Source organism: Antrostomus carolinensis, unplaced genomic scaffold, assembly GCF_000700745.2.
Source record: "Antrostomus carolinensis isolate BGI_N321 unplaced genomic scaffold, ASM70074v2 scaffold22584, whole genome shotgun sequence".
Classification (NCBI taxonomy): domain Eukaryota; kingdom Metazoa; phylum Chordata; class Aves; order Caprimulgiformes; family Caprimulgidae; genus Antrostomus; species Antrostomus carolinensis.
Window position 1 is genome coordinate 36,461 of NW_010310394.1, and position 26,592 is coordinate 63,052.

A 26,592-nucleotide genomic window follows, 5' to 3' on the forward strand; every position below is an offset into this window, starting at 1 on the left:
AGTCTTAATGTATTGTGTGGAAGTAAAAGGTGAGATTGTATCAAATGTCACCCTTCAGTTTGTCCAGGTTTTATAGGCAATACTTGTTGGGAGGGATTTCTCACAAAGACTTCATTCTCATTTCATCAGCCAGAAATGATGGAGGCGTTACGACTCGCAGTGTAGTCAGACTAGATAAGTGCATCTGTCAGCACAGTACGCTTCCATGCGTGTTATGATCTCACAAATGTGTCAGAAAAAGAGGAGGAAGGGGGCTTACGTTTTGCTGAGTGGTGTAAAAATTGTGGCATTTTTTGAAAGAATTGGCAAAGTTAGGGAAACTTAACCTGACCATTTGAAGGATTCCTCATGCTTGGAATTGGAAATGATTTGTATTTTACCTACAACAGAGATTTGGATAGAAACATGCTTTTTTTTTAGTAGTTGGACTCTGCAGTTTCCCTAATAAGACAATTGGATTTTGTATTTTGACAGCAGAAGCTTAATTTTTACTTGGAGATCAAAGAAAGAGAAAAATTAGGTGGGGGTAACAAGTGCCAGCTTTTCTCACTGCTGCTTGCTGGTCTTGCCAACATATCAGGTTGGGAATGACTGTAACAATTCCTGGCATAACAGCTGCTGAAGCCATGTGGGAGTCTGAAGTGTGGGGAAGGTTGTAGTGGGAACAAGATGGCAATTGCAGTGATGTCATTTCCATGGTCTGCTAAAGCTGGAAACTAATACTGTGTACCCACTGTAAAGCCAGAAGTAGGTCTGAGCCATATGATGTCGATTAAAGGTGGCACTGGTCTTCTGGTTTGGCAGCTTTTGGTGCTGGGAAAGGAGAGCACGATGCATCGGTTCCAGGACAAAGTTATCAATGTCATTTCAAATTCCAGAGCCAGTGACAACAGAGATTTTTCCAGCATTGTGAAATATTTCAGGCTTGTTTGAAAGCGTTGATGTATTAATCAAAAAAATAAGTAGCATGCTGGCAGTCTTCAATCCTGTATCTTTTGTGGAAATTATAGATTCTGTTACATGAAAAGATTTATAACAGGTCCACCTTCCAGTAAGGGGGTTCATTTTGTAGACAGTGTGCAAAATTGCCCTGTGGAGGTTGTCATTGTCTCTGTTCACTCTGATAGGGTTGTCTATCCAAACAGACCATTCATAGGTGACACAAATCTAATCCATATGTCACATTACAAACTCTTTCCTTAAAAAAAGCGAGTTGAAGTGCAGCAGTTGTTGCACTGTTAGACTTTCAGCTTGCACTGCAGATTAAGAGGATGAAAATGATGCTGAGAGAGAAGCCTCTGATTTAACAGATCGGGTTCTCATTCGGATGTCCATTAAGAGGATGTTCTGTCCCGCTCTCTACGGGGTAAAGAATGTTTTTGAACTACACCTCTAACCACAGTTATGCTGTGTTTTATGGTAGAGAGGTAACAGTTAATACAAAAATAATCTTATGTAAGCAGTCATTCACAGAGAACACCGAGCTCCGGTGTGCTTGAATTTCCTGGGCTGTTAGACATTTTATTCCTATAATGAGAGTTTCTGCTAGGTTTTTCAAAGCAGTTTGTGGCTTTGTTTCCAGCCTTGCTGGGTTAAACTTGTGCATCTTGTGTTTGCAGTCATCTACCCAGTATGGACTGCCCATCACAGAAAGGTGTTGTGGGTCTTAATACCTTGTAAGCACTTGTTTCTGAGATGTTGCTCTGCATGGTTCTCACTTCACTCCCCAGCTTTTAAAATACATGTTATACTGGTCATTTCAGTGGGGAGTGGAAGATGGTTTGGTTTTTTTTATAGAAAAATAAGTACTTTTGAGAAAATGTGCTATTCCCACTTGACTCTCAGTGTGCTGTTCCCACTCTGCTCTCAGCATATGGTCCAAGCTTCCTCTAGATTATCTCCTGTTTTACCTTTACGCAGAATAAGTGATAATATCTCGCAGAGTTCATCTCGGGCGTCTCCCAAGACTTCAGATGCACAAGTTTTTCCTTGTGTCAGTCCCATTTGGCCCACACACTATCCATTCCTTTTTAGATTTCTGTTCTAATCAGGTGTGGTAAGTATCCACCTACATTTGGTGAGTCATCGGCGTGTATTTGCCATTTCCCAAAGGGTTGGCACCTGCTAGCGTGGGTGTTCTGAGGGAAACAGCCTGTTCTGTGTTTGTTAACAATTTGTGTGAAATAATCCATTCAGATTTGCTGGCTGGTGACTAGTCTTAAACTTGAGGTTTGTCTCCAAAAGCTTATTGGCCAGCATATTTAGTGTGAAATAAGTTTGGGGAAGTCTTGTGTGGAGTTGTTTCAAATCATGAAAGCTTGAGAAGAACAACTTTGCTGAATCTTCAGTGCATCTTAACCAGTGCCAAGTTGTTCCCTGTAAGTATCTGTTTTAATACAAACTACCTCTAAGTACCTCTAGGGTCACTCACTTTGTATTTCTGGAGGCACATTCATGTCTCTGGGTTAAAGAGGAATTGTACTAGGTTTTAATTCCCTCACTATTATATATGTTAAACAACAAGCATATTTCTTGGTTATCTGTTTTACCAAAATGCATGTTACTTTCCCAAAAAACAACCGTTTTAATTTTGATCTCCTGCTGCCAGGTTTAACTTAGACACTGCCTGAAGCCAATGCCCTGGTATGTTTTTGTTCAGTAGGTTATTATTCCCAGATGGAAGTCTAATATCTTACACCATTCAGTTAAAGCCTTGGTTCTCCACTTCCCATATCGTGAAGATAATTTCTTCAAACACATGGTTGTAATTTATTGCCCTTTGCTTGACGTGTGTGTGTGTGTGATTGATTGAAATCAAAGCATAACGAGGACCGGGGCATCTGGATAAATCTATCTATTTGAAATTCTGTGTTCTGTTGTTTTGGGTTGGAGATAATCAGTGCTTTAATTAAGTAATCTAATCGCTCTTTGTTGACTGGAAGAAATTGTTTCTGAAGTGATTAAATAGACCTCCTTGGGGAAGGATGCTGCTGAGCTGAATATTTCTACAAACAAGATGAGTTTTGGCGACTTTGGACCTGTTTAGTAACCTGACATACATTTAGAAAGCTATCCCTTAGCTCTTTGTTTCTTGAGTTAGGTTGAATTTATTGGTACTTTGTTTCTTGAGTTAGGTTGAGTTTATTGGTACTTCTGATTTTTAATAACTTAAAAAAAAAAAAATCCACAAAAAAACCCCCACCAGAAATGTTCCTCTTAATCATTCTGCTCCTGAAAATGTTTCTGTTGATTAAGGTTTTGAGTTCCCTCAGCAGAGTAAGCCATGAAGCCTTTTGAACTTCTGCTTCTAGCTGTGTTTTGATGTTGATCCATTTTCAATTTTTTATATTAGAGTTCCGGACAAGGAATTTGGTAGGAGCGGAAGGAGGTCTGGGAGAGGATTGACCTCTAAAATGTCTTCATTGTGTGTAATTCCCTTGTTATTGAATTTTGGATTGGAATCCTGTCTGAAATGGAGTTAGTCACTCCAATTTTGGATGGTGTTAGCAGTGCTGAGGGGGGCAGCCCTGCCAACCAAGTGTTTGCAGGACTCTGCAGCACGGATACTGCCTGAAGTATCTGTCACCTTTCAGCTCAAGGAGGAAAGGCTGCTTTCCTGTATGTGTGTGCTAGAGAGATTGAAGGAGCTACTGGTCAGGTACAACACTGAAGTCCCAGTGACAGACAAGCTTACTCTTTAATTTTTAGAGTGCTCAGGGATGACTTTTTAAAAATCAGTGTGTTTAATCTCATTTAACAGTCTTGATTTGCTGAACTTCAAGGATGGCTCATTTTGACTGACTCTTCCACTGAACTCTGTGCCATCATCTCTACTAGCAAATTATGTTCAAATGTCCTGTAAGCTGCTGAACAGCTTTCCCCTTTTTAGCTGTTTTTACCTTTATTCTTAGTTTATTTTGGATTGTGTGCTTGAACCACCTCTGATTACTGGCCTTCGTCCACTTGTCTCAGCAAGTAAAAATGGCAAACCTCGATTAGTGCCACCCTTAACTTTAATTCTTCCATAGTGCTGCTATAATTTGTCATCTAATTTCTATTTCCCTGCCTTTGTATATCCATTTACCTGGTCTCATAGATAGACCATGAGGTCCTCTGAGTGGAGTTCATTCCTCTCCCCTTTTGAAAACACTTTGCACTTCTCGCACGGTTTGTAGCAATTGCTGTATTTATCTATTTGACCAAATTCAATTTATTTTGTGCATGGAACAGCACCGACTCCACCAAGTAAATAAAAGGAGAACACCAGATGTAAGAGGCATAATTAGATGGTTTTTGTTTTAGCACAGCCTGCCAGTGCTCATGCTGGTAGGTGTGCACGGGGGAGCAGTCGCTGAGCTTCCATCCCTGCAGCCTGCAGTGCAACTTTCAACTCACAAAGTGATTGAGGCAGCTGTGAGCTCTTTATACAAGCGTTCTGTCTGTGTTTAGATGTAAACCTAGTTTACCTAAACTAAAAACCCATGGAAAGCTTTGAAGTGACTTTATTGCCATTAGCTCACTGTTCCTCATTAATGGTTGCTAGCCCTTTGTGATGCCTTTCTCTTGGGCATGATAGTTACTGTGGTTTTCACAGCAAGGGCCCTGCAGATTGAATCCAGATGCATTTGTTATGCATCCCAGCACTAAGGAAACCTGACTTTCCATCTCACTGCTGGCTAGGGCTTTGCACAATAGGGTGTGACATCAGGATTATGTCATCTATGAGATTCTTGCCTCCGGGTTAGACTGATAAGTATGAGATGAAGTCTCATAAGACAGACCTAAACTACCAAGATGCTCATTGTTTTCAATATTTATGTGCTTTTAAAATTAAAACCATGATGTTTTCCCAAGGAAGTTGTTTAGATGGAAGAGTAAACAGAGCAGTATTGGGGTCCTTTCCTTAACTCACCCATGGGCAGCTTGAAACAGAATCAGTGTTGAAGTTGTTGATATATGTTGCACAAGTTAGAGCAAACTTAGAAGAAGAGAGGAAAAAATTAAGCGTACTGTCGTGCTGTGAAAACTAAATTAGTTGTTTTTCATCTTGACTTTTTTTTTTTTTCTTTCATTGGGTGCTTCATTTTGGAGCAGCTCTGTCCTGACTACATTCTTATCTTCTGAATCTGAGCTTTTCAGCGGAGGAGGAGTTTTTCCCTTGGGTTCCCACGGTTCTCTGTGATTACATAAAATCTGAACACTGGAGAGGGAAAGCTTATATTAAGAGGTCATCCCTGATGATGCAGTGCTGTCCTCAAACACCACTTTGTGAAGGTTTTAAGTCCCTTAGTAAGAAATTAGTTACATGCTTTTAAAAATGGAGTGAGAGTGAATTTTGAAGTGTCAGTTTATGATGATGTGGAATTTTTGACCTGATTTTCTCTACAAGTACATGGCTGTGTTTGCACTTACAGAAATTTACATCGTGCTTTCACAGATGTCCAGGGTTTTAACAATGGAGAATTGAAGACAGAGAAACTTAACAAATAATGGTCATCTTGTAGCATATCTAATATATGCCTGTTTGAAGAAAGAGGTATGGCACATGGAGTCTGTAGTCTGCACAGACTTGGGCATACTGAATACATTACCCAGAAGACTTCTACTGCTGTCTTTTCCCCTCCTACCCATATTTGAATTATAGCTGGCAAAGCCTAAAACGTGTCAGACTGTTGGTGGATGAAGCAGTGAGCTGTCTCTGCAGAGCAGGCTGGTCCAACGGATGGGTACGGGTGAAGGATTTGGGTGAAGGATTTGTAAGCAATCGGAGCTTCCTGGTAGTTAATGAACCGGTTACTCGTTTGGACATGTTACAAAGTGACCCATTGTCTTGCTTATTAGGTGGTTAATGGAACTGTTTCCAGGTGACTTCTCAAAAGGGATTTGGTCATTAGTTTCCATCTGCCAAGAGCAATTGGATGGTAAGGAAAATGTGAGCAATATAGGGTTTTTTAAAAAATAAACAGGTACTAGAAAGCACAAAATGGGAGATTCTGGGAGATTTTTAGCCTTCAGGATCCCAGTGTTTGGATGCTGTTTTCCTTCCTTGCAGAGTTCTTGCACTTCACAACTCTGCTTCGCAGTTTGAGTCATCCCACCATGGTCCAGATGTGTGCTTTTAAGTACAACTGGCATTGAAGTTACACATACCTAACTAGATTGGTATGTTTGCTCGAGGGATTTTTGCACCTGTGTATGCTGGAAAGAATTTCTGTAAAATACCTGTACAGAGTCCACAAGCATAGTTTGGGTTGTGTTCATGAACTGTGGTGAAAAACAGCTGGTCTATATACACAAACATTTTACCTTCTTCATTTTTAAGTATTTAGGTAACATTCTGAAAGTGTGATACAGTTGTACTCCTGGGACCAAAGAAGGAGGGAGAGAGGAATTGTAAATCATCTACACTCAGGCCAGTGGGAGAAGTGTTACGTCCTGGTTAGTTCCTGGGACCAACCTGTCCCTTTTATTAAAGAACAGGCTCATGAGCCTCATTACTGGAAAGCTGGATGGAGGACACAGACAACGGAATTTAGTGGCACCTCTGATCTCTTGATGTACTGAAGACTTCCCCCCCTTCACTTGAGCTGTGAGATTGCAGGTGATTTGAATGAACACCTTAGCAATGTTTTGGGTTTGGTGGAGGGTGAGTTGCTGAAATTTGCCACTTCCTTCATATTTCTGTTGTTCTTTATGTGGTGGTTTGAGATGACAGGGTGCAGGCAAAGGGGAAGGATTCAGTGAAGAATGTGCCAGTCACTTGCCATGACAGTCATCTGTTTTGATAGCAGTTGAAATGTCTGCTTCCTCACCTAGTCTTTTAGGTAATGTTTTTCGGTTGCTGTAAGACACCAGCTTCTCAGATTGTGACTTTAGTCATTGTCACTTTTGTAAAAACATTTGTAGCTGAATGCTCAATATTTTCCTTTGGGGTAGGTTTTCTTTTTACAATAACAGTTTTCTTGGAAGTCTGTTGATCTAAATAGATGGAGACATTTCCCTTTCTGTGCTGAATTTCTGTAGCTGGAAGAAATAGCAACCTTTAGGGGGAGGGAAAAAAAAAAAAGAAAATATATTTTGCTGCTTTAAATGAGCCAGTTTGAAACACTGTGCAGCTCTTTTGAAGGTTTGCATAGCAAGTCTGAAGTTCCAGGTATTGGTACTTTGGCATCAGGTTTTTGTGGCTTGGTACTGTGAGAGTCGTAAGCCAGAGACACTGGGTGGGTTTTTTTTTGTCTCTGGCTCTCAGTTACTTACTGGAAAATACACAAGTGTTTTTATGGATGAGTGATTTGGTTCTGAGGTGTAATTGAAAGTCATCGCTTGTTTTTATTACTGGGTGGTGGAAACTCATTTTCTCAGTATAGGGTCCAGCATTCATTTGCAAGGCTTGTGAGAAGTAGAATGCTATCAGGCAGGTTATGGTGCCTTTTCTGATCTGTCCTTTAGTGGTAAAACTAAGTGATTAATCTGTCCTCCTTTCTTGAGGTCTATGCTGGAAGCTGGGGGATTTCCTCCCCTATCACATCCCTCTTGAAGCTATGGCTTTGTTCTGGCCACAGTCTCTCTATTTCATGGATACAGCTCCAGTTCCTTAAACAAGTTTCCATCCTGCATCTCCACCCACTTAAACTTCAAACACTTCATAAAGCTTTGGATCACGCTTGGCTTAAATATTTTCTTTTATTCTTGCATTTGTAAAGTAGGTCAGTCTTAAGTGTGACATATTTTGTACAAACCAGCTTTTTCCAGGAGTTCTGTGGTCGATGAGTAACGGATATAAAACTCTAGGGTTTGATCATGACATTAAAACTAGAATTGATTTTGAGTGAAATGCTATTCTGAATTTTGTAAAGAGAATGAATGATTACATTCGACCTTAGAGCATCTCTTCCTGGACAACTTTATAACAAACGATTTTACCAGAGCTGGAAGAACACTGGCTGTCCTCAGAGAGGACAGGGATATCATTTGGTCCAGATGATCTTTTAAGGTCACTTCCAACCCAAACCATTCTGTGATTCTATCATTTGGCAGTGTTTTGGTTGTTAATAAAGGGACATGACAACCATAAGACTATGGGGTTTTTTTTCATTGTTTTACAACAAACTTTTGTCTGTAGGTAAACTCAGAGTACATCCTGGAGAGATCTCGAGGAGTGATTGCTTTGCTTTGAATTGCTGTCCTCTGAAATCAGTTTGTCTTTCTGAGGTACTCCAACACAAATTAAGAGTTTTCCTGCTACTTCAGACCTCTTGTACATCTCAAAAGCATCTGCTGATTGCTTTGTGCTGGCCCTTGGATGCTTTGGGAGAGGACTGGACCTTCTAAAGAAGACAGATTGTCTTCTATGACCGCTCTTGTGCTGGAGGATAACATACCATGAGCAGGAGTATCCAGAACAGGCAATCAAAGAAAATTACATTCAATCCAGGAGCTGTGTAGTGCTTTCAAAGTGTTTTGCTGCAACTACTGCATGTAACTTTGAGCCTGGGCTCTGGTTTGCCCACCCATTTCTTTAACAGAGAAGATATTAGCTGATGTCTTCAGGAACCTTTTCCAAGCTGGTTACCTCTCCTGCTTGGATTTTAATAAGTGCTGGTTTTTAATCAGTGGTGAAGGGGTTTCTTGGAGGCAGTCCAACCTTCTTGCAGCAAATCCAAGTTCATGAATGTAGATTTAAATTCCTACCAATCTGTCTGTCATCCAGTTTTCTAATATGTAGCAGCCAATTAACCTGTAGCACTTCTTTATTTTTCTTGAAGAAAACAGGTTTCAAGCAACGTTCCCCTCTCCAAACATGACTTTCCTGGGTTTAGATAGTCTTCACAAATCCCACTTCAGTGCATTTTAGTTGCTGTGTGAGGAAAGGTTAAATCTAATGGAGTGATCAATGATATATATTTTCTCCCCATGAAGGAGGAATGGATTTTTGAAGTCATTATGTATTGCTGAAGCACGGAGGAGGCTTTGGCTAATATATATCCCGGCGTGCCTTGGATTCATAATGGTTCAATCACTGGCATTGTTTGAGTCTCAAGATACTGGATCTGGCTATGGCAAAGCAACTTTATTGAAATAGCATGTTGGTATTTAAAACAATATTAATACTATATTTGATTCATTAAATATACAAAGGCAAGTTAAAGCGTTTCCATGTGTGCACTGTTAGTTCTGGCGGGAGGTTCTTCAGATGGTTTTATGTGGTTTCAGACAACATTTTAGCACATTCTTAAAATACCCACAAAAGCCTTTATGTAAAATCTCATAAAGGTGAACCACATAAAGATTATTTTTTTCCTGTTTCATGTCATTAGGATCAAAGTACAGTAGGTAAGAATAAATTTCCAAAAAAACCTTGTTTCGATCCCTCTCTTAATTAATGTTTCATGCTCATAGCAAGCTCATAAAATGGGTAATGGGGGAAACTGTAATATTCTCAGTGACTGCCAGTTCTTTTTGAGTGCATTCACTTATTCTGTATATGAATATTTTTTTAAGCAAACTTGCTCTGGAAATGGACAATAGCTTCTGCTCTCTGGGCTTTGATTCACGCTGCCCTTCTGTCGAAGGAAGGGTCATTTAGATTGGAACTGAGCTTTGCTGCAGGACTGAAATTCTCATTAACTGCATTAACCAAAATCCATTTGTGAATTCCCCGGGGGATATAAAAAGGGTGTTTGTTGGTTTGTTATGTTTAAATTGCCTGCTGGAAATCTGGCTGTAGCGTGCCTATGGGGCAAAGAGCTTTCTTTTTTTAACAGTACATTGTCAGTGGCTTGACAAATGTCATAGGACAGTGTATGTTGGCTGCTTAAATGCCCAGACTAAGCTTGGTGATGAGTAGCAGTAGTCACCCATTAAAAATAAGATGATGCAGTGAGTTAATATGAAGTCATATACCTCTCCTGGGGTCAGTATTGTTTATGATACAGACTCAGATGCATGTGATTAAAAAGAATTGGGGCTCTTTTGGTGAATCTGCCTTCTTGAAACAACTTACTGGACTGATCTGTAAGTGCAGAGAAAATGTTGAAAGTTGCCTATGTTATTTGCATTTAATTCCAGATATCTTTTCTCCTGACTTGTAGAAAAGGATGGGTTAGTGTTCTTGAATCTACAGTACTTCACATAGAGTCCAAAAAGCACAGTAAATCAAATCTTAAATGCCGTTAACAACTGTCAGTCTGGTGTTTAGAAAGGAGGGGAGCATGAAGGTGGGAGCGTTCAACAAGTTTTTCATGTTGGTGATGAGTGATACTTTCCTTTCTTGCAGAAGAGGAGAAAACATGCAGTCACTTGCAGATCTGTGTGATCGTCTCGCTCATGGCAGTAAGAGGCAGGAACATGGAACAGTTTAATTTGTGTGACTCTCTCCCAGCTTTGCTGCTGGGAACTGTCAATCATAGCAGCTCCTCGTGTCTTTGGATGATGAGCTTTTGCTCTCCTCCAGACAATGAATTCTCAGGTGTTCTGTCTGCTTTGTGTAGGTACTTGCAGAATGGCAGTAGGTGCTCAGAAGAGAGGAGAAATGTCTGACTACTCAGATGTCTTGTCACTGATCTTCTGGCTCAGCTGAAGTTCCCTCTCCTCCTTTCCTTAGCTCTTTGCAGGAGATAGTGATTCTGTGCAGCATGAGTTCATCGCTGAGACCTAATGTGTGCCATGAGAGAACATTCCCTTTTGTGTGATCCTCCTTATGGCCGTTTGGTGACTTGAGAATGGAAACAGTTGGTAAAATGCTGTGGGTTATAGCTTTGGTTTTCCAGAAGCCAAAATTGCTTCTTGTGCATCTTTCTTCCTACAGTTTTGCATTGTTTACTGTTATTTTAAAGTGTGTCTTTCGCCTGGCACATAAGGAGCCTTAGCACTAGTGTTAAAAAAAAGGAGTGGGGTTCTGCAGATGTCATTGCTTTGTTAATTTTCCCAAGAGTGTACTTTTTGCTACCAAAACCCTGAGATTTAGGTACTCTAGCTTACTTTCTATTGTATACCATACCTGAAGTTGGAATAATAGGTAAACCTCAACAGCATCCCTTCATTTCTAAGAGCCTTGGTTTCAGTTCAGCTCTATTTGCAATAAATCAGTGAGTCAGCTTCACACAAACTTTTGAGACAGCAGCATAAAGCTACTTACTTGCTCCCTTTTGTCTTAATTAGTCGAGTTTGTTGTAAAGAACTTCCAGACTTTCCCAATAGTGAGAGAAAAGGAAAAAAAAAACAACCCAAACTGTAAAATAAAGCCTTACTCTCAGCCTACTTTGTAGCTTGTGCTTTTACCAGCTGTTACAGTTAATTGGAATCAGAGGAATTGTTTGCTCAAGTACTGGAGGAATCTGTAGCTCGCTCTGTTTCTCACTAGGCTTTTATTCTTCTTTAGAGAAATGTGCATTTTTTTGTAATTAAAGTCTCTGTATTATAAAATTATTTAAACTGCTGGGTTTCTAGGTATATAACAGGTGTGAGTGTGCTGTCTTAAAAAAAAATCTTTACTAGGATGTAGAGATTCTACTTATTTAAAGTTGTTATTGATATCTGACTCTGGCGTGGATCCTGCTTACTTTTAACATGCCTATCGGATTGCGTCCTGCAGGTATTTTGAAGGTGGAGTCTCCTCTGTCTACCTCTGGGATCTGGATCATGGTTTTGCTGGGGTGATCCTCATTAAGAAAGCTGGAGATGGATCAAAGAAGATTAAGGGATGCTGGGATTCCATCCACGTGGTGGAGGTTCAGGTACAGCCTCTAGGGCAGCTGATACTCCTAAGTGAAAACAAAACCCAGTTAATTCCAGACAATTAACGAGCACAGGTGTTCCACTGAACAATGCAATATTGTGTTAGGGGCTGTAAACTTCTTTCCCCTGTTAATTTTTAAAAATTCCCTGAAGCAATTTGGATAGAGATAAGTCAGGGCTGTAATCAAAAAGAATCCCAGAAGAATTGAAAGTATGTTGCTTTCTGTGCATGTGATCCTGAGATTATTAATTTTTTTTCAACATAAAGGTCTACAGATAAATATCACTAATTAGGTAATAAAAACAAGGTAATAGGAGGTTAAATTGCTCTGACTAGATTTGCTTTGGAAAATTGGGGGAATGTACACACTTAAAATTGTTTTTAAGAAATACTGTGCTATGTGAGTGGAGTTACACATACCTGTCCTGTGGCTCGTGGGGTATTTGGGCCCAGCCACCACTTAGTTTTTGGAGGGTTTTAACCTTTTCTCTCTATCCTTTTTGTTATCTTTTTACTTCTAGGAGAAATCCAGTGGTCGTACTGCTCATTACAAGCTGACCTCCACAGTGATGCTGTGGCTGCAGACTAATAAAACTGGTTCTGGTACCATGAACCTTGGAGGGAGCCTTACCAGACAGGTATGTCTGTATTTTGGCACGAGTGGACGCTGCAGACCCAGGGCATGCCTTTCCTTATTTATATACCCAGTAGTCAGGAACAAAAAGTTGATTTTGTGAGGTGTTGTATAAACATCTATTCTCCTGCTGCGCGTGCAGCCCAGTGAAACACTTAATGCATAAGTGTGTAATTATCAGGAAGCCCCTTGAACTTTCCTTGATGGCAGTGTCTAGCTTTCAATTAAAAATATAAAAACAGTCAGCAGGAGTTTAGACTTGCTTTTAAGTCTTAGCTTTTCTTTTGGTATTCCTAAATTTTTATACTTCCATATGTGTTACCCAGACAGATATTTTTCTCTGTAATATTTGCCCACTTTCTCACTGGAAGATTCCAATAGAATTATAAAATTAAAGATTACCTCTTCTGTCTCTCTTTTAAAAGCCAGCTAGGCCACTGTGAATGAACTTGTGTTTTGCATTGACTATCAGATTCTTCTATTCTTAAATACGTCAGTTATCTTTTAGTATCCTTCTTTAGTATTTTCCTTCTGTAGTACCAGGATGTGGATTTAAAAAAAAAATCTTTAAAAAAAACCCAAACCAACCCCAAACAAACAAACCTCAAACAAAAAAACACCTCTTCCAAACATTTGGGGTTTTTGTGCCAGTGTTCATTATTTCAACTTCCTCTTGAGAGAGCTGTTTTTTGCAAGGAAGGTGCCAGGGTGGTGACTTTTCAGGTAGTGCTGCTCTCTTAGTCTCCAGGATGCAGAATGCAGAATCCACTGGACTTCACTGGGTGAAGGTGCTTCTGCTCCAGCCACCTGCTGAAGATTGCCTCTCCCTACTTCATGCCGCTGATGAATTGCGGTTACTTAAGATCTGGACTGTGGAAATGAGTGACTCGAGCTGAGTAATAAACTCTGGAGGACAGGAGGCATATTGTATGCTCATGAGTGACTAGAGAGATTGGCAGTAGCTCCAACTCCTTTATGAGACTTCCCAGGGCAGACTGTTGCTTTCGATACAAAGGACAATGCAGACTCTGTTAAACAGTTCGTGGTTTTTTTGTACAGGTTTGAGCCAGGCAAAGGAAAGAAGGATCTGTGATTGCAAAGAGGAACTGAAATGCTCTTAGTATTGCAGTCACAGAAGCTTGCCCGAGTCTTAGGTGGTTTTTCTTTCCACGTTGTTGATTTACAGAAGAAGCTGATGGAAAAGCTGCGGGGGGAGGCCACAAAAAAAGGCATCTGGAGACAGTTTTGAGCATTGCGTACTCTTTTAAAATGTTTGTAGTAATTACACCCGAGTTATGGTGACCCGGACAAATATTTAATCACAGACCTTCCTAATACTTTAAGTCATAGCTGTGAAGTGGAGGCCAAGGGCTTAACTCTGGCCCTGGCCTTATGGTGTGTGAGAGCTGTGCCAAGGAAAACAAGAGTCTGTTGAGAATGGGTGTCCTCAGTACACCTTGGCCTGAGCTGCTAGGCCTTGTTTAGTTTGACTTTCACTCTCTAAGCTTTAGTGGGAGATTCATGCTTCTGTCATCATTTTAACAGCAGATCATTTAATTCATATGTGATGCATTAAAGCAGGGGCCTGCTTCCAATGTAAGTAACCATAAAAAAGCCACTGGGGTAATGATGCACTGCTTCTGCACAAACAATGGAAACTTGAGTTTCAGAATTTAGCTTTGGGCCGGAGATTTTCTGTTTGCAGATGCCATAGTAGGTTTCTTGAGACAGGCTTCATCAGAATCCACGGCAGAAAATGAACCATCTTCATGCTGCCTTGAGGTATGCTATGTGAGGAGGAGCTGTTTGTCCTGAACCATTTATTTAGCTGTAGCTGGACTAAACTCCTGAGTGCAAAGCTTTTACTTTGCTGTAAATCCAGTTTGCCACATCACCTAAGGACAGCAGGTTTTATTTTAACTTTTTGGTAGGCTTTTTCTACAGTCTGTAGCAAACTTAGGCACCAAAAGTAGGTTTTAGTTATCTCTTGAGTGGTACATTCCAGTTTTACCTTGACAATAGCAGTAACCTTGATGTCCTAACCATAATTTTGAAATAATTTTGTCCATGGTTTTGATCAACTCCAACATTTAAGCTACTTGACCACCTTTGATCCTAAAATGTGAATAGCAGATGTCCTTGTATTTCAGTGGAAGCTTTTGAAGTGTTCACAAGCTTTGTAATATCCTGGCTTATAATCTGATGGCAGAGAGAATCTTTCAATGCTTTGAGAGGGAAGTCTGTTGAGAGCCATTACTTTGAATCCAGTTTTGCCTCGTAGCTGCAAATCAGGTATTTTTCGAGTGATGACTGGAATGATTAACTTGGTGGCCAGGAGCAGGCGCAAAGGAACAGCTCATGTAATGCCTCCTAATTCACCACCTCTGGCAGGGACGAAGAGCTGGGCATGTCTCGCCTTGAAATGCTATGGTGAGCATTTGCAGCTTCGTATGGAAACAGTTGCTCAGTAATTCCCCTTCCTAATGTCTGCAGATCACCCTTGGTACAAGTAATCAAGCAATCCTATTTGTTCTTCTGTGAATGGACAGCGTGGTTGAGCTGAACTTGGATCTAGAAGTAAGAGTCTAGAAATAGCTGTTCTCTGCTGTCATTTCCTGTTGGTGAAATATTGTTGCCCTGCATCAGACACAAACACGGGGTTTTTTGTTGCCTTTGTCAAGACTATTTGGAAAAACTTGTCTTTGCATTTCTTGAATATCCCCAGACTCTTGTTACTACAAGGCTCCCACTTAGGTTCTTCCTAAATGTTGCACTGAATTTCAAAGAATATTTTTTTATTCTCTCCAAGACACTGTGTATTTCACTGTTCTTATACCTGGCTTGGGGCCTCGTGATGTTCCATTCTGGGTAGATGTTACTTAGAGGTTGCATCCCTATCCTATGTCTACTTTAATGTCATACACTGAGAATTGATGTATCTCTTCCAATTCATTGAACTACTAATTTTCAGTGGTTTTCCCAATGTGGTTTTTCATGTGCTACAATAGAAGTTGTCTCTGTTTATAAAGGGAAAGTAACTTTACAAGCATTTTACATTTGTAAGTGGACAGGGTAAGGAAAGAGAGGAAGAGACATGGTAGATGGAGGACTCAGCGTGTTTTGGGAGGTTGAAAATCTCCTTTGTGTGGCTTTAATTTACTTTACCTGCTGGTTTTCAAAATGAGAACTTCAAGCTTTTTCTTTATCAGTTCAGTTATGGGAGTTACTTTTTAAGAGCTGAAATATGGACTAATTGAAATGAAACAGCATGTGATGTGTTCTGAATGAAATTTTGCATTTTGGTTTTATTTAAAATGTAGGATTTCAGATTCTGTCCTGATCCAGTAGAGAAATACGTGTTTATACACACACAAGTATACAATGCAGAAACATATGTCTATTATGTATATTCATAATTGATTTATATATGTGTGTGTATAAACTTTTATCTTGAGAGGATGAGAGAAATTCTTAGCCAACTCCATGCACATAGAGTCCATAGATCATAATTTTGGTCTGAAAACTTAGAATTAAAGCTTAAGTGACATCTTCACATTGGGCACTTCACTAGCTCATTGTTGAAGCAGTCCTTTTGTGTGGAAGAACACTTGTCTTTTTACATGGTAAGGGTTTTGTTCTCATCTTCAGCAATGTATGTTGTTTTACATAAAGTAGTGTACATAGCCATCTCCGTTTTGACTCCAAAGGACATTGTAGAATAACTTTTTGATGGAACTGGAAGGAGAAAGGGTTGGGGGTTTTTTTCTTGGGTTTTGTGTGTGTTTTTTTGTTTTGGTTTGGTTTTTTCCCCCTTGCTATGGTCCTCCCTCAAGACTCATACAATTTCAGGTAAAGAACTTCTGTTTTTACAATTTCCTCAACAAGGGTGCTCTTCCAGACAGTCTGTTCTGGAGCTGAGCCTGAAATGCAACTCAGGAGAGCTCCAACTTCAAGCACCACAGGCTGGATGGAGGCAGTAACTCCCAGCTCACATCTGACACTGGCAGACTTCACTTAACACAAGGACTGAGGCTGGAATTTGGGTAGGGGAAGAGTGATTGTCGTGTTACATGCCGTCTGCCTTGACGACGGGCCGCAGATGGAAGTGCTGTACGTGTGAGAGGAAAGGACAGGACATGCTACCTTCAATTTACAACAAAGGGAGCAATGCTTGCAGGGAAATGAAAAATGCCAGCAGCTTTTCAATTACCTTGCACGTTCTCCAATGACTGCAGGTAACTGCAGCCCCCCTCCTGATTCAAGCCAGATGCTTGGCAGATGATTTTCTCTCTGACAAACGTTAGGGTCCCTTTCTCTTTGTGTACATTGGAATTACTTGTGTCGTTTGCCATGGCACTGTGTTGCTTTGGCTGAATTTTGAGGTTTCATTAGGCTGCAGTTTTATTTAAGGTAAGAGCAGCTGTATGATCCTGTTTCATTTTATGCCAAGTAGATGTAGCCTTCCCTTTTTCTGGCAAATAGTCAAAACTGCACTTTTTTGGAGAGATTTTTGGAGCCCCCCTCTTTAAAAGCAAGACTAACAGGTGCCTTTCTGAGATCTTACTGCACACAAAGAGCCTGTGTGTGTTTCCTAAGCCAGGGTGAACACTGTGAGGAAGAGCAAGTTTGCTGAGAAAGAAGTTGGCTCAAAACCTATAGTTTATTTACACATGGAGATGTGGGAGGGGGAGGATATAAAGTTGTAGGGCAAGCGAAGCCTGGGATTTCAGATGAAAGCAGCACAGATGTATGTCGATTTTCATACTTGAAATACTCTCTAGCCAAGGTGAAACATTTTGCAGATGAAGGCAGGTCTGTTGCAAACTGAGCTCTCCTTACATTCAGGAAGATGTGCCCTGTGATATATTACTGCTCAATAAAACACCAGCAGAGACATTCTGCTATTTATCATAATAGGTAAATCCTCTGAGGCTTGTGCTCTGCAATTAGGAGAGTCATATATTTTCATCAAGTTGAGCTTTCATGTAAAGACCTATCCCACCGACTTCCAGATGTTGTAGCGTTAAGCGGTGCCTTGGGGAGTGTTTTTCTACTAGAGGGATCTTCAAGTTGTAGCTGTCGGGATCCTTAAGCTCCCCCTCAGCAGTTGTCCAGTTTCCTGGTGGCACTCTCTTTAATTGCTAACTGAGTAGTATTTTGGGATGCAGAGGATAGCAGAGATATACTGAAGAGGATTTGTCCAGGGAATTATTTCTGCTTCACAGAAACATATGGATTTTACAGTGGTTCAGTTATATAAAAGCTGGTTTAGAAAAAGAAGACAGTAGCAGAGTAAAGCACGTATGGACTAGTGGCATATAGAGCTGATGTAACATCCCCAGATTTGCTCATGGGTTTGAATGTACAGTTTGGTAAAGGATGTGGGATACCTTTGGTTACACTGGTTAGACTAAATATACATGAAGGCAATGAAAGGATGAGGTAAGTTCTCAGCTGATTTCTACAAAGCTGCAAGCTCCATAGAGCTCACAACGTTCATTTATCTGGTTACAGTTTGAAATAAGCATTGAAAAGAGAGGCCAAATTTTGCCTCACTGATATCCAAATAATTCCACATATTTTCCACCTGGAGACTTTAGTCTGCCCACTGCTTGTGGCTTGGGAGCCTTTGGCTCACGTTGGTCTGTTTGTGTTTCATTAAAGAGATTTTTCACGTTGCTCCGTGGCCAGAGCAGCTGTGGATGTTGTTGTCAGTTCTTCAGAGCAAAATGGTGGATGTGTTTCCTTCTTATCTTTCTAGTATTTTTAGGCCCTTTCATGACAAACCAAAGTGTTTATCCAACTTAAATTTCTCTCTTCCTATTAACTCTTCCTCTAAACAATGTTTACAGAAAGCCCAAACAGCTGCTATATTCCATGCAGGAAACATCCAAAGTGACCAGCCAGCCATCAAGAGCTTAATATACCCAGAAGAGTGAGTTTCCCTCTGAGTCAGACTTGCAGCAGATGGCTGGGGAAATGAGGCAAGGAAGCCAAGCGGCGTATCTCTCGCACAGGAGAGGAGCGACTGAGCCATGTTGATTGGACTTGGCTCATCCTGGAGCGTTAGGTTTTTGGCTGAGCTCGATAGCAGATGGGGAGTGACAGTGGGAAGATGAGTTGCTTGTTAACATCAACTTACAGAATGGAATTTCCCCTCAAAGCAAATTAACCCCTTTATTTTAAGTAACTAAAGACTTTTTGCTTAGGTCCGTGAGGTAACGGCCACCGGAAGGAACCTTTAAAAATCCCAACAACTCTGCTGTTTGTATAACATGGCTGCTTACTGACTCTGAACTCCATTAAAACAGCCTCTCGTAACATCTGGGCTTCTATAGCATATAAAAATGTTTTCCTTCTGGCAGCAGTTTTTATGGAGATGTAATAATATACGTTTTGAAAAAAAGAAAATTAAAAAAAATTCTATTTTCAGATTCTCCTTCTTACCAGTGAGCTCAGCCTGTCCAGGTGTGGAGGAGACGTAGTGGGGAGCCTGTGGAAGTAAAGACCCACTGCCAACTCTTTGACTACCCCAGATTTGGCCAATTTGCTGATAGTTCCCAAACTCACCATAACGTGTATATGTGTGTTTGCGTAGTTCACATTTATATTTTCCCTCTGTGGTGACTGGGTCTGTTCTCCAGGCAGCGTGTCTCCATTCCATGTAAACAATCTGACTGCAATCTAAAGGAAAAATTAAATGTCCTTCTTTTTCTCCCCCTCTTCTAGGTTATCTTTTGCCTTCAGGGTTCCAACTAAATTACATGCTTCCCCAAGCCTGTTAGAGACTTGGCTTATTAGAAGAAACCTGTAGCTGGCCCAGATTTTTAAACTCTACCCTGAGGGAGGGATATGAACAGATGGATAAGAGAATTCAGTGGGATTAGTAAAACCCTTTGAAGACTTGTTCTTCCCACTACATTTTTCTCCTGGTTTTGTTTTCATGCCATCTCAGCACATCTTATATCAGTTGAGGTTCCTGGGACTGATGTTCATTGTTCAACAGCAGAATTTTAATCTCAGAGAACTGGGGGAGATGATCTTTTCCCTAGCACAGAGCATGGATGGTCAGCCATGACCTCTGGATGGCCATTGTATGGGGCAAAGTCAGATGAGATAAAGCAAGTATTACATTCTGCAGTACCAGCTCCCAAGTTTTGATCTTAGGGATGGAAAATCTCACCTAGTTCAGGTACCTGTTTCCTGTTCCAATACTACACTAACAGCGTGGTATCGTTGTACACAACAGTTGATCCAGCTCTGAATTTCTACTTCAAAAGGCAGTCTGCTGCTTTCCCCCTGTACTTAGAGCTTTGTACTTCCTTCCCCCTAACAGTTTGGTGAATCTTGGTTCAGCTTTTTGGTCTAAAAAGAAAAGAGAACTACAAACTGCCAGATTTCTCTTTGTGTAGTACTGCAGTGGTTTAAATCATCACCAGTCTTGCAGGTCGTTGTGTTTTGGTTTTTTTTTACTCTCTGCACCTTCCCTCTCTACTGGAAGGTAAATAATGCCTAAGGTGTCTTTTGCCAGGAGATCCTGAAAATGGAGAACATGCCACACGTGTGGTTGGAAGTAGCGTTTTGAGAAAGAAAATGAGAAGAAAGCAGCTGTTTTTACTGGGATAGTTCACAGCTGTTAAACTGACAGCACCATCCTTGCGTGCATCTCATCAACAACCTTGTTTTCATATCCCCATGCTGTGCTTCTTGTCGTGTTACATGTTCGCTATCGTAGATCTCCTGCAGCCCCTTAGTAGGTAGGGAATGACAATTCTGTAGTGCCTGTCTTCACCAGGGATCTACAGCAGGGGTTTATTTTGATTCCTGTGTTTTATTGCACTACATTTGTTATCAGCATGTGAGCCTTTGTCTAGTTCTGGGAATTTCTCTGTATGTTTCTAGTCTGGTTGAGGTTGAAAGAGTTATTCTAGGATTTTGAGACCCACTTCTTCCATCCTTTCTCTTGACAAGGAAAGCTGTCATGGATCTGCTGTCAAATTTCCATGGTATCAATGGACCTGTGTCTTTCCTTTCTAGATGGAGAAAGATGAGACTGTGAGCGACTCCTCTCCACACATAGCCAATATTGGACGCTTGGTAGAGGTAAGTGCTGTGAAGTCACCACGGCGTGAGCCTGCTGCAGGTTCTCTTGCCCATATTTGGTCCTGTGCCTAAGAATTGTGTTGTTTTGGTCTTTACGAACAAGTTACTTATTCCATTTATATCAAGTCTAATTGTGCCAGTGTTGTTCAGTGTTTGATGGCTCAGTACTCCTCCTAGCTTGACTTACAACCCTTTGTAGATACAAAAAGGCCACTCTGCACTTTGTGTCCTGCTCATTACAGCAATAACCTTCCTGTAAAACAAGTGATCCTTTTCTGAGAACTACTTAACAGTTTCCTGTGTTTGCTTCTACAGTCACTTTTGAGCAGAATTATTTAAAGTTGTGTTACACAGAATTGTCCCTTTAACTGGGAAGTTCCGTGTGTATCAAGTGCTTATTAAATCCACAGGAATTGTTTTTATGGCAGCTGTCTGTCATGTATACTCAGCATGATGAGTGAAGGATCTGGTTGTCTTGGCCACTCAGAAGGCCACTCAAACTCAGTAGTTTGATGTTTGTATGCACTATCCTGTATGAAGATGTTCTTGATTTCCTTGAAATTCATAGCCACGTTGGTTAAGAGAGGAGGAAATTCTCAACTAAAGTAGACTAGAATGTTTTGTTTTGTTTTTTTAAGAAACTGGGAAATGAGAGGAAGGCAGGTACTTTTTTTAATCTCTTTTCTAAGGTTTTTTTTTTGCTTGAGTGAAAGCAACCTAATGAAAAAATGCTGCTTACTTCCCAGATCTTTCTCAAAACTGTTTGCCATGCAACTTTAATGAACGAGTCACCAGCTCAAAAATTCAGAGGCACACAAAACTATTGACCTGTTGGTTATGCTAAATGACTGACTTCCCACTTGTAGTCCGTTCAGTGCCAGGAAATTACAGAGTAAGGTTGGGGTGAAATGCATTTTCCTTTTCTACAACTGAAAGCAGAAGAATTGATAGTTGGACAGAAGCTGCCCTCTTGTGGTCCAGGAAGACATTTCATAGCCTGGAGTAATTAATAGGGAGGAGAGGATAGGAATAGAGCTAAACCTTTATTTCCTTTATAAAAGCAGAGAGTACTGCCTCCTGGGAGAATTTAAATAGTAGGAATACGCCAGGTTGACCCATGCTGTGGTGAGTGTTGTACATCAAGAGGAACACACGATGCACAGGAGTGTGTCAGTGCACTGGAAACAGCTGATGTGAATAAAGATTTGGTTTCTTCTGTTTTTTCTAGGACATGGAAAACAAAATCAGAAGTACACTGAATGAGATTTATTTTGGAAAAACAAAGGACATCGTTAATGGGCTGAGGTAAGGGGCTCTCCAGCTGACTGTTGGACCCTCTTCACTTCCCTGCGGTGCCTGTGGTACTGTCCCCAGCCAAGCATTTGATCTGGAACTCCCCGTTCCTACACACAGTCTTTTCATGTCCCTGATTGTTCACCTCGCTGTGCTTTGGAAACATGATTTGTTGTGTGGAATTTAGGGAACATTTCTACCTTGTAACTAGAAATTTGAAGCAATCTTTTAATCCCTTGTGCCCTCACCAGGAGGAAAATAGCCCAATTAGTAACAGTCATACTTCAGAATTATCTTTAATTAGGAGTTTTATTCTTCATAGTCCTGGAAGTTGTACTTAAATTCTGACTTCTCTTTCTACTATTGAAAACAGTCAGGTGGTCCCAGAATTAAGTCATGACTTTAGTGGTTTGTGATATTTAGACTTTGTTTTAAATTATTTGTTTTAAAGAGTGTCTTTCTCTCAACGCAGCTGGTCAAAATATTATGTACTAGAACAGACGAAGTGAATAAACCCCCTGTGCCTTTCTGGAGGGAAATTGAACTGTACATTTCAACCCCTGCTCTGGAATTTGACTTAGAAACCCCAAGCTGGTAGTTCTCATGGTCACAGAGGAAAGTGCAGAACTGGGATGCCAAATAATTTCATTTTAAACTGCAGATAGACCTCCTGGCACAGTGTGGTAATGTAGAATAAACAAATGGTGCAAATAAGTATAGTGCTGTTCTCTCACATACTGAAATGTGAAAGAAGATAAAATAATGGTGCTAATTAAATATTTGTGCTGCCTTCTTAACAGCATGGGCAGAGGGAGTCAACAATATCTGACAAAGCAGCTGTTCTGGGTTTTTTTCCAAACCCCAGCTTTCATAACAGGCCTTTATTTTCATTTGTGGTGTGCAGAGGTTTAGCCAGGAAGCGTTTATTAACATTAAAAGGAAATATGTAATAGAGTTTTTTTCCTTGTGAACGTTGCCTTAAGCTTTGGTAATTGAATCTATTTCCTGTGTCTCCCCATTGCTCAGTTTGAGTCATGGTACTTTGGGCATCGATGAGATGATCTGCTCAGGACTGGTAACATACAGAGCATCTGGCTTTGGTTTTTCTCTGGCCTCTTTCCTGTTTCTTCTAACTTATGTATTTACACTTATTCTTCCTGATCGTGTTCCTGGTGGTTTCCAGAATACCAGCTCTGTGTTACTGAGTTCTTCTGACTGTTCTTTTCCCTGTTTACTTCCCTCGTTTCTGAACTGCTCTCTGTAGATCTATTGATGCTATCCCCGACAACCAAAAGTATAAGCAGTTGCAGAGGGAGCTTTCTCAAGTGTTGACCCAGCGCCAGATCTACATCCAGCCTGATAACTAAACCAATCCAGGTACCCTCTGCCTGTGAGGTGTGACAACCAGCACTAAACCAGGACTCACCCAGCCAAGACCTCTCTGCATGATAACTGAGACCAGAACTAACCCCTAACTCCCGCAGACTGATAAACGACGTTTGGTCCATGTTTCACCCAAGGGTTATTTCTTAATACAGCCAACTAAATGCTGTGATTTTTATTTTAAATCTTACTCCAGCCCTTCCCCTCATTTGAACTGTCACACTCTGAAATGTGGCAGGACTTACCACTTTGCACTCTAGCTTGGGAGCAAGAAAGGAGGATGTGGTCACGTACCCAGAGTGGTGTTCGCTTGGAATGATTCGATTCAGAAGCCCTGGGACTCTGTCCCTTGTGCACCATCAGTTTTTTACAGCTGTGGTGCATCACTTCAGTGAAGAAATTCCCTGTGATCTTAGCATCCTCCCTGCAGAAAGGAATGAAATCTTGGAAGTTTTGGCATTTTGAATAAAAATGACTGATACTTCCTGTGACTTCTGAGTAAATGTGAGCTGACCCCATGTACACATCCCCTATTTGCCTAGTGTATCTTGAATTTCTTTGGAGCTTGAAATCCAGCCCTGCTCGAGCTCGACAGAAGCATTTCTAGCCTCCACTTGCTTGTGCTCTGCACAGCCTCTAAGGGGATTTATTCATATACTCTCATTTGCTCTGGAGCTCTCAATGTCTAGGACACACGACAGTAACTAACCCTGAGCCAGTTTAACCTTCCTCTCCAGTTCATAATGAGTTACAGATGTTGTCCTAAACACGTTAAGCTGACGAAGGGGAAAATGCACTGTTTGTTGATAATGGCTGAGCACCACTTCTTTAGCCTGTGACAAATGCAAATATAAAATGTATATATTTTTATTAAAGCAGCAGAAGTCTCCAGAGACAAGAGAATGGAAATACTGTTATAAAAATATTAGGAAAGTAACTGACACAAAGAGCAGCCTTGTTTACAGGAGACAGCATCCAGGCAAAATAAGGTAGCTATGAGTACTGAAAAGGGTGTGAAATATGGTTTATGTGAGGGGAAATCCTACCAAACGGAATCCTAACCACTTCTCTGTGTTAGCAGCTCCTGAAAAATCTAATTATTATTATTCTATTAATGATCATCTTTAAAGAGGGCTTTTTAAAAAGTGGGGATTTCTTACTGTACCATTGAAAAGAGAGGTTCCTCTGCAGCTGTCTCAGAGGGCAGTGAGAAAAGATGTAAAATGATGGAGCTTTTTTTTTTGTATAACCAAACTTTTAGCAAAAGGGAACCCCTGCAATAATCTCACTGACAGTATCTCTGTTCTTTGGCTGCTTTGATTTGCTAATTACTCTAGGTAAGGTACAAACTAGAAAAGCAAATTTGAGAAGAGAAGCTCTGGCCGCTTTTCCCACTGGTGAATATGCTGGAGGGAGATTTTTTTTTTGATGCGGCTGCTCAACCCTGGGTGAAAAGTCTGCACAAAGGTTCAGGAGCTCCCCCAGCCTGGCCCTTTTCATGTTGGTGGGGAGAGGCTGGATTTTCTCTGCCTTCCCTTTACGGTTGTTTGGAGAGCGAGCGCGCTAACACCCTTCGCTGGTGGTACACTGGGGTTTTTCCAATCTGTGATGGAAAAAAAAATGGGAATCTCTCTCCAGCAACTGGAGGCTGAGTGGAACTTCTGGGGAAGCGTTTCTTTTGGTGCCATCCTTGCTAGAGTGAATTTTTTGCTTTGGTATACTCACTGAAGTGTTTACTTTGCCTTCTGCTTTCCGTATTAAAACAGGCAAGCTGAGTTTTGTTTCCTCTAAGCCTGGGTTGAGGTGCTTCTCCTTCCTACTGACTCACACGCCAGGAGACCTGTTCAAAACGCCGCCTCTCAGATAACATCACCTCTGACTTACGTTTCCTTCTTCCCCACAGGTCTGTGCAGACTTTTGCAGACAAATCAAAACAAGAAGCTCTTAAAAACGACCTGGTGGAGGCTTTGAAGAGAAAGCAGCAAAGTTAAAATCCTCTTCCATGCTAACAAGACATGCCATGCACTCGTTAGATTCCTTTCGTAGAAAAACTCATTCCCCCCCCCTCCCCCCTTGCCCTTTTCTGTTACGTCACGTCACAATTTGCATTCAGTACTATCCATGCAACGCCATCTTCTCCCCATGAATAAAGCTCTACAAACTTTTTCAGTCTCTGAGGCCTACTTTGCACCACATTTTACTATTGAGACCTTAGGCTACGTTTCTGTAGAAGTCCATGTATTTTTTTTCTGCCCCCACCCCCTGCCTTTTCCACCCTCCCCCATTTATATGCATAACCACGGATCATTGTTTGTCTTTTCCTCCCCACCCCCCTCCTGCCTTTTGTTACATTGGTGTAAAAAATGTAAAACAAAAAAATTTATTAAATACTGTGGTGTGTGAAAGAGGAAGAACTGGAAAAAAAGAAAAAATAATTAATCTATTCCACGTATGTTTGGGGGCTGGGCACAGGGGATGGCTGGTGGGAGGGAGGGAAGAGAGGGTGTTCCTCAGTGTTGTACTATACTGATTAAACCAGATTTGCAAGGAGACTTTGATTAGGAGACCTGCTGAAAGTTCTGCTCTTCTATAGCCTGGTTCCAAGGCGCTTTTCTGTCAATTTTTATGGAATGCAAAAGGGGTTTTTGTTTTGATTTTTTGTTTTTTTTTTGTTTTTTTTTTTTGTAAAGCTTAAATTGAATCTACATCTGATACTTGAGCCTCCATACTTAAAAAAAAAAAGAAAAAAAAAAAGAAAAAAAAAAGACTAAAACAAAAAAATAAAAATAAAATCCCAGGAAGTAGTGTGTGTGGTTGGTGTCCTTATTTCTCTTTCCTTCCTGCAGCGTTCTGTGGGGTTTGTGTCGTAAACACTTTCCTTCATAGTGCCTGAAAGCACTTGCTCTGGGTGTAGATGGGGAGACACGTACTCCAGAACAAAAGCAAACACCAAACACATCCATAATCTAAACAGCCACTGGATTATGTGGCCATAGAAAAAACAAGAAAGCTTTTTTTAAATTTGTTTTTTCTTTCTCTTGCATCCAGATCAGCTGAAACGTGTTTGTTTTGAAGAGGGTGTGATACACGGCTGTTCTTCGCACGTGGAGCGTTATTCGTTACTCATCAGCCTGCTGTACTTCCAAGCTCCTGGCACCAGGATGCTGGCATCCCGCTGCTGGGATTGGTGCTTCAGGCATCCAGCAAACGTGGAACAGAGGTATTTAGAGGAGAAGGATTAGTCCAGCTTTACTGATGTGTTAAAAATTCTCCGGTGGGCAGAGCAGAGGTGTTTTGGTTCACTTGGCAGTTTGAGTTGGATGGTTCCAACCATTGATACTTACTCAAAAGCTCCTTCTCTGCTTGGTCCCTGTGGGATTTGTGAACCTCATCCAGGCTTTCCTTCTCTTTAAACCCTTGGTGGTCCAAGGGCCCATGTGCA

General features: G+C 40.9%; 1 protein-coding gene across 2 annotated transcripts in view; it reads left to right on the forward strand.

Annotated features, from left to right (window-relative positions):
* CAPZB (capping actin protein of muscle Z-line subunit beta) overlaps positions 1-25,951 on the forward strand; it is a 44,776-nt gene extending 18,825 nt beyond the window's left edge. Inside the window, exons 4-9 of one of the 2 annotated variants that reach the window (XM_010166419.1) lie at positions 11,594-11,735; positions 12,259-12,375; positions 20,409-20,474; positions 21,703-21,779; positions 23,032-23,144; positions 25,054-25,951. In XM_010166419.1, the coding sequence (XP_010164721.1) occupies positions 11,594-11,735; positions 12,259-12,375; positions 20,409-20,474; positions 21,703-21,779; positions 23,032-23,134 (505 nt within the window). In that variant the 3' untranslated portion in view covers positions 23,135-23,144; positions 25,054-25,951. The remainder of the gene's footprint in view (positions 1-11,593; positions 11,736-12,258; positions 12,376-20,408; positions 20,475-21,702; positions 21,780-23,031; positions 23,145-25,053) is intronic. The other variant, XM_010166420.1, reaches the window with a different exon arrangement.
* The last annotated feature ends 641 nt before the right edge of the window (positions 25,952-26,592 follow it).